The 11,767-nt window shown below is 38.6% G+C and overlaps 1 protein-coding gene, 1 long non-coding RNA gene and 1 pseudogene across 6 annotated transcripts; 2 read left to right on the top strand and 1 right to left on the bottom strand.

Annotated features, from left to right (window-relative positions):
- Positions 1–290: 290 nt before the first annotated feature.
- On the bottom strand, positions 291–2,182 carry Tceal1 (transcription elongation factor A (SII)-like 1). 4 transcript variants are annotated; one of them, NM_001356367.1, is made up of 2 exons: positions 2,072–2,182; positions 291–1,381 (listed from the first exon to the last, which is right to left on the bottom strand). In NM_001356367.1, the coding sequence occupies exon 2, from the start codon at positions 1,352–1,354 to the stop codon at positions 857–859; it is 498 nt and encodes a 165-aa protein (NP_001343296.1). In that variant the 5' UTR covers positions 1,355–1,381; positions 2,072–2,182; the 3' UTR covers positions 291–856. The 4 variants fall into 4 exon arrangements, with proteins under 4 accessions (NP_001343296.1, NP_666348.1, XP_030107187.1 ...); NM_146236.2 differs by having other exon boundaries at positions 2,076–2,182; XM_030251327.1 differs by lacking the exon at positions 2,072–2,182 and adding an exon at positions 1,875–1,955.
- Gm39536 lies at positions 1,378–6,629 on the top strand. 2 transcript variants are annotated; one of them, XR_878248.2, is made up of 3 exons: positions 1,378–1,735; positions 4,971–5,055; positions 6,594–6,629. It is a non-coding gene; the product is annotated as a predicted gene, 39536 (long non-coding RNA). The 2 variants fall into 2 exon arrangements; XR_878247.2 differs by lacking the exon at positions 6,594–6,629 and having other exon boundaries at positions 4,971–5,525.
- Positions 6,630–8,379: 1,750 nt separating this feature from the next.
- On the top strand, positions 8,380–9,051 carry Gm15010 (annotated as a pseudogene).
- Positions 9,052–11,767: the final 2,716 nt, after the last annotated feature.

Below are 11,767 nucleotides of genomic sequence, written 5' to 3'. Positions count from 1 at the left end.
TTTAACTTGGAAAATGTTATTCCTACTGATAATAAACGTCCCGCTTCTATTTCTTCTAAGAGATTCAGAAGAGGGACTGGAGAGATGGCTCAGTGGTTACAAGCACTTGTTGCTCCTCTAGAGGACTTAGGTTCAATTTTCACCACCATCTGTAACTGCTGTTCCAGAGCATCCAATACCTTCGTCTGACCTCCGCAGGCACTATTCACACACCTGGTATAGGCAAAACACTCATACAAATTTAAAAAATAAGATAAATCTTAGAAAAGAGATTCAGAAGAAACATTGGATTAACTTTTAAGTTCTGATAAATATTTATTAAGGAGCACATTTTCTTTATAAGCTGACTAACACTTTTTGATTTTAGGCTTGCTTCACATTTTTCATTATATTGTTTGTTGTGCAACATAAATAAAATGTATTCATCATGAAAAATGAAACTTTAGATAAAGCAAAATTTAAAAAAATATAAAAATCACTTATTATCTTTACCACACAGATAACCAATGTTAGTCTTTAAGTATATAGTTTTTAGCTTTTCTTTGCATATTAATATATAAATGTGTTTTCCTTTTACAAAAATGGGATGCTATGCATATACCTTTTGCTTTTATCACCTCACATATATAATGTATATCTTTCCATGCAAATGGATCACACTCAGATTTTAGAAGGTCTGAAAACAAAAACAAAAACAAAGACCCGTGCCAGTTACATGTCAAACACTTGAAATAAAACTGCACAACCTGAATAAAACTGTTACAACTAAGATGGGAAAGGGCATATAAGAAGATGCAAACACAAGGGCCAGGTAGCAAATGCTATTAACAAGCAAAACAATGAAAAGTGGAGCATATTAAATAGGGTAAGGGCGGCTCCGTTTTGCCTTCCAATGCATTATCATCAGTTTGTTTCGTACTCTCTTCATCTCTTCCAACTCATCCGCTGCCTGTATCATTTCTTCATTACTTAAATTTCTGCCATGAATGTCTCCTATGAATTGAGGGCGGATACGGGCCAGTCTTTCTTTGAAGCTTCCCTCCTCTAGCTTGTGTTTGCCCACCCCGCAGGGAGGTTGCTCCATGGGAATACGGTCTTCGAACTGGTTCTTCTGTGAGAGGCACTCCTGCGGAGGACGATCTTCAGACAGCAGCATCTCTGGGAGCAGCTCGGGCAGGAGCTCTTCAGGAAAGAACTCCTCCTCGGAGGACTGCTCCTCGGAGGACAGATCCTCCGAGGATTGATCCTCCTCAGAGCACTGATTTTCAGGAGACTGCTCCACTGCAGGCTGCTCTTCATCGATCTTCAGAGTGCTCTCTGGTTGCTCTTCATTTTCACTGCGCGTGTTTTCCATGTTGAGAAGTTTCTTCAAGCAATTATTCTTGAGACAAGAAAAAACAGAATGGAGTCACAATACTTGGCGGGCTGGATCAACACCCCAGCTACACTTTTCAATCCCGGCCTTTCCCTGATTGGGACGGGTGTCTTTAAATCTTAGCTCACTCAGTAGCTCTTGGGCTCTCCCGCTGGCTGCTGCGCAGTAAGCCCCCCTCCTTCCCGAAAGACCACCATTTTTCCCAGCAGGCCTTGCCACAGGCCTCTCCTGCAGTGACAGGGGCGGAGCGGTGAAGTCCGCAGACTGTTACCTTCGGTGTTCATTCTCAGACCCTGATCCTGTCCCACTGATCATCCTGTCCCACCCTCTGGACCTTGTGGTCCCTTTTGAGGCTCCTAGGTGAGACCTGCAAATCTACAGTTAGACGCCAAACAGGGTAGGGGGGCGGGGATGGGGAAGAGAAACAGAAGCAATGACGCACACCCCCTTTATGTGGGCACCAGCTAACCGCCCCAAAGACAGCTCCCTTGTGGTTCACCTTCCTCAGACCTCACGTCTCCACGTCCTTTGTACCCCACCCCACTCCCAAGACCACCATTTTCTCTACCAAAACCGTGGGCGGGGGGGCGGGGCTCAAGCGTAGTGGAAGATCGGGATTCTGCCTCGCAGGTCCGATCCCACTGGTTAAAAGGCACCTCGGACAATCACCAAATCTAGAGGATCCAGGGAACTTACTTACTTCTGCTTTCCTTCTCGATCAAGGGGTAATAGAAAGACGGGGTCTGGACAGGCAAAAAGGACCGGGATGAGAGAGGGACTTGGGCAGACATAGGCTCCTGGTCACGTGAGGGGAGCGCGTCACAGCTGGGCTCAGATCCCTAGTAACCACTTTGGCGTCCATTTGCCAGCACTTGCCAGAATCGCCTTACCTCAGACACAACAGGAATTTTCACTCACCTCTCTTTGTTTCTATTTGCCTTTTTGTTGTTGTTGTTGTTGGTTACTAGAGGCGAGCATCTAGTTCCCCGGGATTCTTACCTTTTCCCTGCTCCCTTGTTCCCCAGGATTATTCCCTCTTCCCTCCTACTCCCTTTCCACTCTCCCTTCCAGGGTAAAACTCTCTCCCTCGCTACTGAGGCTACAAGCCCCCCACCCCCAACCCCCACTCCCCTGTTTGAGACTCTGCCCTGAAACTTCACTGTTTCACCTCCGTTTCACAAGGCAACATGGTGAGGCCAGATGTGACAGATGCATGTAATCCCAGCACTGGGAGTGGGGGGAGTAGGAGGGGGTGTGTGAGGAGGTGGGGGTGTATAGAGAAGATAGTCTCAAGTTGGAAAGCAGCCTGTTCTCCATAGCTAGTTCCAGGCCAGTCAGAACTACATAGCAATATTCCATCAATAAAATCAACTTTTTCAAGGACAATGGAGAGATGGCTAAGCAGTTAGGTGCACTTGCTTTCAGCAGGATGTCAGTGAGGTTCCCAGCACTCACATGGTAGCTCACGGATCATCTATAGGTCGGTTTGGGGGGGATTCCACCTTCACAGGGAGCACATGACACACAGACAAGCATACAGTAAAACACATAAGATACAATAAATAAATCTTAACAAGGAAACCTCAAGTACTAACATTTGTGCTTAATCCATGTCCCCATCACATCACATTTTAATCTCCTGTCATTTTCTTGGTAGTTACTTTCAGTCTTGTCAATCCATTTTTTGTATTTATTTTTAAGCCCCTCTACTATATCATAAATAGAAACTCTGCGATAAATGAGTGCTCATCCAGTCTGTAAAGTATGTAAATATGATGATTCAGTACTTTGTCCTAAACTAAAATACTCGTGTCCATCTACAAACAAAATAGTCAAGAGAACTCTTGTATTGGTACAGTAGGTCACTTGCTGTGCAATGTGGTATTATTTTCTTCTCTATATCATTATCACTCAATAGTTTCTATTCGTAGGGAAAGAAATAGATTTCATAGAAACCCCAAATTCTTAGTAGCCAGCTCTTGGTTTTGTGGTTGAAAAAGCCTAAATTAATTTGTTAAATCAACAAATAGTTGATTCTTGAGAGATCTGAACCTCAAAAGATAGATGCAGCAGACAGGACATTGCATACTAAACTATGTAATAATTCTGCTGACTACATACTTAGTAGCAGGATTCAAATCATGTACACATCATTTATTGTCATTATAAATGCTACCTGTTTGGGGATGTACCTTTTTTTATTAGCTTTAACCTTTAGCCTACTTATCATTTATCTAGAAAACATGAATGCTACTTTCTCATACAGATTTGTCTTCCAGAGAGGGAATGCTTTTTTCAGTTTTATCCTTCCAGGGTAAGTGGCCATCAGATTTGTGAGGGCTCTGAGACCTACTTTTGCTCTAAACCTAAGTCATTTTGTGATGTTTCTGAACACATTTATTTATATTTGAGATATAAGATCTGCACGGATTTTGAAAGTTTCTGAACAGAAATCCACATGTGAAATATCCACTTTTATGAGATTTTTTTTTGTCGCTTTCCTCAGCATCTGATTTAGTTTGTACCAAAGTAGAAGTTAGTTTGCATGTCTTTAAAACCAAGTTTACCTGTGCTTTCTTTTATCTATCATGAAAGGTTTGTTTTTCATTTGTGTGATTTCTTATTTTTTTAAGAGAAGTTTGTTTCATTTGTTTATTTATTCCTGTTCTTATTCTCCTTACATTCTGTGATGAACACTGTACAGCTTATAAGACATTGCACTGAATTTTTGACATTCAATGTTCATACATTACTGATTAGTTTCACTTACTTTCAGTTGAAATCTGACTCCCAGTTGTTTACATACATGCATTGCCTCTTGCTCTCTTCTTCAGAATGTTACAAAAATGCATAAAATAACAAAAATACCCTTTAGCCTTGGAAGGTGCCCTTGATACTGCGGAAACTGCTAGAATTTATATTTGATTCTTTCCCTTTTCCATCTGTTGAAATACAGTGAGCGATCTTTAGTAGACTTTCTTCCTGTGGCTTGAGTTCTTTATCAACAAAAGTAGATACAATAATAATATCTACTCTGTTGGATCGGTAAGAGTAGTAAAGGGGTCAACGAGTCAATATATGGATAGCACCTGACAAAGTGCTTAGCATATAGAATATGTTCTGTAAGTTAGTAACTCTAATATAGTAGGGATAATTATAATAACATGACATATTACCAGTAATAATCCAATTCTTCTTTTGCTTTAAGTATCTGAAACCAGGAATGGTAGTGCAGCTCTCTAATTCCAGCACTCAGTGAGGCAGCAGTAGTAGCAAACACAGAGGCAGGCATTATCTCTGTGAGTTTGAGGCAGGCCTGGTTCACATACACAGTTCTGGGTCAACAGATCTGCATAGAGAGACCCAGTCCAAAGTGGGGCAGGAAGAGGTGGTGGTTGGGAAGGATTTACAATAAATATTTTAACCAAAGGAAACCCAACAATCTCTCAAGTTCACTTGCTTTTGGTTGACTTTAAATGTCACAACATTTGAAGGTTACACTGCTGAATGATATGAGTCTCCCACTATTATTGCTGTAGATAACACCTCTGACATGTGAATTTTGATAATAACTGTTGCTCAAGTTATTTTTCAGGGACGTGAAGGCCACTGTCACTGAAAGTAATTCTTCACTGAAAAGTGATTCTTCGCCTGAGCCTGCAGATAATGACTAAAACGAGGTTTGTTTGTTTGTTTGTTTGTTTTTGTTTTTCTTTTTAAAAAGCTTGTCACTTCTATGTTCATGCTGTACGTCTCTTTTGCTATCTCAACCGTTGGATCTGATTTCTGTTCGACTCAGCACAGAGTCACGCTAGCTGCATAAGAAATGCATCGAAACTTCTTCAGTCAGGTAGTTCCTCCTTCTTAGCTAGAAGACAACAAGGCAAAGACAACCAAAATATTTCCCATGTTCATAGAAGCATCACAATTCTGTGACTATGTATGTGCCAAAACCTAGGTTTCACAATACTCCATTTCAGACAACTGGCGGGGGGGAGGTGCCTCAGTCTCCAGATATTTATTTCTTCTTATCTAAGGATAAAAGACCGTGAAACCTGGACTGAGTAGAAATGTTCTCCCCCATCCCCGCAAGGTGCTAGTCTTTTCTCATTTTGTTGGTATTACAAATAAATCTTTTTTTCTTCTCCCAGCAACTTGTCTGTGTTTCTCCAGGTCCCCTTTCAGACATGAGTAAATGGACTCAGGTTGAGTAACAATATTAGCTTGGCCTATTCTTCATGTGATACTTTATGCAATCCTTATATAATTATGGTGCCCCAAGGCCTAGTTTTAAGGAGTTAATTCCCCCCCCCCAATTAATTATTTCAGCTATTTCTAAAATTACATGTATATTCAAGGGTACTCCCTACTGGCTCCTGAGTTGGTGAGTGTGTTTGGATGTTCTAGCAGGGGTACTTAGGTACTCATGTAGTCTTAACCAAACAACAGTCTTCCCTTTTTAGGGAGGGTTGATCTCTTCTGCTGAATGTATCTCTTCAGGAAGTAATCCACATGGCATGGTGAGGGAGCTTACTTCTATCTAGCCAGTCAGATCAACTGAATAAACCCAGGCAATTGATGAGATGACAGATTTTTACATCCCCCTGAATTTGTAACTGTCTGAACAATAACTTCATATTCTGCTTAGTACACAGCAAAAATCCTCTTCATTCTGTTTGGTCTACTATAGACACTAGATATCTGTCAATGCCTAGTTTGTAGTATTTTTTCTTTTCTTAAAATGGTTTTCTTACACACAATATATTCTAATTATGTTTTCTCTTCCTTTGCACCTCCCAGTTCCTCTCCCCACCCAATCCGGATTCACACTCTTTCTGTATCCCTAAGAAAACAAACAAGCTTCTAAAGAATAATAATAAAGCACACTAACATAAAATGAAAACAAACAAAATTGGAATAGGACCAAACAACCAATTTGAAAAAAAAAAAAGAGCCAAAGACAAAGCACAAGAAGTGCATATATACACAGGAACATACAGGATTGCACACACAGGAAGCCAATAGAAACATACAACCAGAAGCCATAATCTATATACAAGATAAGGTAAAATATAAAATAGTAGTAGTAGTAATGCCTTGACTTAACATTATGAGGTGAGACAAACCTCTAAAGCTGCTGATGAGTTCATTTCTGTTGGCCATCTACTTCTATGCACGGTATCTACCTTTAGAAGTATTTTGTTTCAAATACTCACAGGAGGAAATATGGAAACAAAGTGTGGAGCAGAGACTGAGGGAAAGGCCATCCAGAGACTGCCCCACCTAGGGATCCATCCCACATACAGTCACCAAACCCAGACACTATTGTGGACGCCAACAAGTGCTTGCTGACAGGAGCCTGATATAGCTGTCTCCTGAGAGGCTCTTCCAGTGCCTGACAAATACAGGTGGATGTTTGCAGCCAACCATTGGACTAAGCATGGGGTCCTCAATGGAGGAGTTAGAGAAAGGACTGAAGGAGCTGAAGGGGTTTGCAACCCCATAAGAAGAGGGGAGTGGGTGGGTAGGGGAGAGGGGGTGGGTGGCTATGGGGGACTTTTGGTATAGCATTGCAAATGTAAATGAGCGAAATACCTAATAAAAAATGGAAAAAAAAAAAAGAAAAAAAAAAAAAAAGAAGAACAACAGTATTACCCAACCAGAACCCCCAGAGCTCCTAGGCACTAAACCACCATCCAAAGAGTACACATAGAGGGTTCCATGGCTCCAGGTGCCTATGTAGCAGAGGATGGCCTTGTCAGACATCAATGGGAGGAGAGGCCCTTGGTCCTGGGAAGGCTCTATGCCCCAGTGTAGGGGAATGCCAGGATGAGGAGTGGGTAGGTAGGTGGGGGAGGACCCTCATAGAAGCAGGGGGAGGGAGGATGGGATGAGGGGTTTCCTTCTGGAAGGGAAACTGTGAAGGAGGATAACATTTGAAATGTAAATAAATAAAATATCCAAAAAAAAGAGAGAGTGTTTTGTTTCCCCAGTGAGACTCCCTTGGAGAAAACTAATTTTTCACAGGTGGTTATCAATTGGACATAGCTTGTAGGATTTTTTTTTTAATACCAAAACACACCAAGGAATTCCCTTCAAACTGTAGTCAACTGGAGACCACTGCTAGTGTATAATGCAATCACCCTCCAATTTAAAATAAACCATACACTTTTGTAAATCATTTAAATTATTTAATTGCTTTAAAAAGTATAGAAGCTTCTTTATTTCTGGGAGGTAACTATCTTGTTACATCTGCTCTCTTGTTCTTTGAATCCAAATTCTGTTATCCAGAATACCAGCTACATAGTATTCATTTAAAGCCTGTTAACAGTAGCAAACAAAGAGATAAAGTCAGGAGAAATCTCAGCATAAAATTTTGACTCTGTGTAAAAAGTATATTTGTCTTATTGTGTGAGGCATCCAGGAGTTCACCCCTGCTAGTCTGTTTCCCATCCTCTTATTTCTAAGTGCAGCTTCTCAGGGTGGGAATGAATGCTTTCTGATTTTGCAGTTAGAAGTTATAAAGGAAAAACTCGTTCTCTCCAATGGAGTCTCACTGGGTATATAAACCACACTTAAAGACAGGCCCCATGACCAGTAGTAGAGGGCCAACACAAAACTAACTTAACGATATTTTTTGAAGATTTTCACATCATATTGCTGTGTTTGGGTACTAAAAATATTACCGGTCTTTTGCTTGTACACTGTTGTTTCTGATTTAGTGTTTTTATGATTCTCTGTGTGTGTGCGTATGTGTGTGTGTGTGTGCGCGCACACACACACATTTTTTTCTTTTTCTTTTCTAAAAAAATCTGGTTTGTTTGTTTTATTTGCCTGTGTGTTACCTAAAGGGAAAAAGAAAAGAGGCATGGAGGTCGATGTGTGAGGAAGTTTGGGGGATCTGGGAGGAGTTGGTAGAGGGGAAAATATACATAATATAAAAATATATAATTGTCTGAGATAAGTTCCAAAGTTATAAAATTTACTCATGGTTAAAACTTGGAATGCTGAAAGGTAAGATAAAGAAAAACCTGTTTTAATGGTAAGCTCTAGGAACAAATAGTTCCCATGAAAATATAGGTGATAATACGTTTGCAACGTGGGGTATAACTGCTCTTAATGTTCTCACCACTGGACCAGTTACATTAAATGAGAATTTGACTACGCCTTCTTTGTTTGATTGTATTGGACTTTAGCCACATTTTCAAGATGATGAATCTACAATTAAACAGACAACAGAAATGGGAAATCTCTGCTAGATCAAGAGATGAAGAATGGCATTCTGATAACAATGATTTTAGGAGGATCTTCCCAGGGACCTATCAGTGATACTAATAGAGTTACTTCTATTCTCCAGTGCCATGGAGATTGTGACCCTTTAGTTCTCCTAAGGGTTGTTTCTCTTATTGTTCTACAATTAAAATCACTGGTAAAAGCAGCCAATGTAATCTTCAAAGTCTATGGAGGCATGACACACAGTTCATGTCAGCAAGAAATGATGGATGTCAAACAATTTATTGATATACTCATATATCAAATTAATTGTTGCCATTACAAGGCCTTATGTAGACTTACACCAGCTTCATTGTAGTACTATATAAACTTTTCCCTGTACATGATCTTAAAACTTGTGATGTTTACAGTGTTAAAGTCTTTTGCAAATGAATACCAATGATACAGCCTAAATGATAATGATTTCTCTTTATAGGGAGTATATATATATATATATATATATATATATATATATAATCCTTTACGTTTCTATACATATATTTGTATTATAGGATCCAGAATGTACTAGTATCAAAGTAGGTGAAGTAGCTATCTGCTTCCTTTCAAATATAAATCAGCAAAATAAAATACTGCTACCAGATTTTTTATTACATGATTTGAAAATTACTAGAATGTTTCCTGAAAAAAAAAAATCACTCAGGACTAAACAAGCAGTTAAGATATGAGTGACTTGTTAATTGTGTAGTTTAGACTGTGACTTTAATTCACCATTGCTTAGTTACCAGTGTCTGTAGATTTTCAAATGAATTCACAATGGTTGGATGCCTAACTGCTAGATGGTATACAAGGAAAAAATGTTTTCAAATACCAAAGAGGGTATTGCTCTGTTCAATTAACGGTTTTTTATTTGACCATGTTTTTGATACTTCTATTTAATATTTTTTCTCTTTTCAAGGAAAAGTAGTATGTTCTTTCTTGATTTTTTTCTCATAACATACCAAATATTGTCTCTCTGCTATAGAAATCTCTCAAGATATATTATAATTTCATATTGCTATCCACAGACATATAATATTTCAAATCTATGTAACTTCAAAAGAAGAAAAGCATTGCTTAAGTTCATTACATATTTCAAATAACTGCATCTTAGCCCAGATTTAGACCTATATAGATTTTAGAACCTTCAGTCCAGGTAATAATTCTGCGGTTTTATTTTTCTATAAAAAACTGAGTTAAATAGTTTTGTGTGTTCAGTAATATTTGCAGCAGGTTTTAAAAACTAAGTTCTAGAATGATTAGATCTCCTTTAGAAAAGATTTTTTTAAAAAATATTTTTTGGTTTTGAGCTGTCTCTCCAGTCCTGCCACTCCCCTGGGCAACTCAGGAGAGCTAGCCCTGGTGGTGTGGATTCCCCAGAGCTGGCCTCAGTGGTGTGGGCACAGAAAAGCTGAATCTGTTGGGGAGGATTCGGGAGAGCTGGCAGGCTCACCAACTCAGCTACTACCCAGGTTCAGATCCTGGGCTTCGAGCTGACCCACCCCACCATCTATCCCACCTATGAGCTGCTGGAGCACATGAAAGGCAGATCCAACACTGCAGGATCTACATGACACAGGGCAACAACAGGGTATGGAAGAGGAGTCCTGGTGAGGATCCAGCATTGGTTGTGTAGCAGAAGCCAGAGGCCTCAAACCAGACTAATGCTTTGTTGAAAAAAAACAGCAAGTAAGGTATTTGGATGAAAGGGTATATACTGTGTAAGATGTTTATTTTTTATTTTCTTTTGGGGGGAGGTTACAATGGTGGAGGGTAGATATGGAAAGACTCGGAAAATGAGTGGGATTTTAGTGCATGATGTGAAGTTCACAAAATATCAATAAAGAAGTTTTAAGGATTTTTTTCTATATATGTATTATTGGAAAAACTAGCTATTATACTTAATGAGCAATCGATTAGCCACTTCTGCTTTATTTATATTTGACAATGAACTAATTTAGAATTTTAGTCAAGTTATATTTTAAATTTTAGCCTCCTATATAAATATTAAAATAGGAAATCGTTTAGTTTTAAATTGTTGAAATATACAGAATAGTGGGATAATATTACAATGAAGTTCTAGGTACTAAATGTTAATTAGAATGTTTATACGTATGATATAGCTACCATACAGCTGGAAATGTAGCAAAAGCTATGGTTATTTATAAATTGTTAGTTTTCCTGCTGTATTTCAGCTGACCAGATAATATTAAGAATGCTTCACTACTGAATGAAAAATAGGCCAAGACAGAAATTAAGAAAGAAATTAAAACCCTTTTAGAATTGAATGAAAATGAATATACTACATACCAAAACTTACAGATCACAATGAAGGCTGTTCTAAGAAGCAAGTTCACAGCACTAAACGCCTACATTTAAAACAGAAAATGGAGTGATATCATATTAGTAACTTAGCAGCATACCTGAAAGCTCAAGAAAAACAAGAAGAAATAACATCCACGTGGAGTACATGGCAAGAAGTAATCAAACTCAGGGTTTAAATCAATAAAATACAAGCAAACATAAAAAAAATCAATAAAATGAAGAGTGGGTTCTTTGAGAAAATCAATAAGATCGACAGCCCCTTAGTGAAATTAACTAAAAGGCAGAGAGAGAATAATCAAGTTAGCAAAATTAGAGATGAAAGGGGGGACATAACAATAGACATGGGAAATTCAGAGAATTGTAAGGAAATACTTTGAAAACTTATAACATACAAAACTGCAGTATCTAAATAAATGTATAATTTTCTCAATATATGTGACCTACCAAAGTTAAATCACGATGAGATAATCCATGTAAAAAATTATAACCCTTGGTGCAATAAAAGCAGTCATTAAAATCTCCCCTCCTTCCTCCCAAAAAAGCACAGGACCAGATAGATGGTTTTAGCCCATAATTCTCTCAGACTTTCAAAGAAGAAGTAACCTTAATATTCTTCAAATTATTTCATAAAATAGAAACAGGAGAAACAAACATAGCCCAATTCATTTTATGAGTCTGCAGTTACCCTGATACCCTAACTTCATAGACCTAACATAGAAAGAGAATTATAGACCATTTTTTCTTATGAACATTGATACAAAAATTCTCAATAAAATGCTTACCAACCGAATCTGAGAA

This window comes from Mus musculus, chromosome X (genome assembly GCF_000001635.26).
Source record: "Mus musculus strain C57BL/6J chromosome X, GRCm38.p6 C57BL/6J".
Taxonomy (NCBI): domain Eukaryota; kingdom Metazoa; phylum Chordata; class Mammalia; order Rodentia; family Muridae; genus Mus; species Mus musculus.
This window is presented reverse-complemented; position numbering and strand designations above follow the sequence as displayed.

Excerpts from the sequence above, each read along its gene's own strand:
- Tceal1 (NM_001356367.1), bottom strand. The coding sequence starts at position 1,354 with ATGGAAAACACGCGCAGTGAAAATGAAGAGCAACCAGAGAGCACTCTG.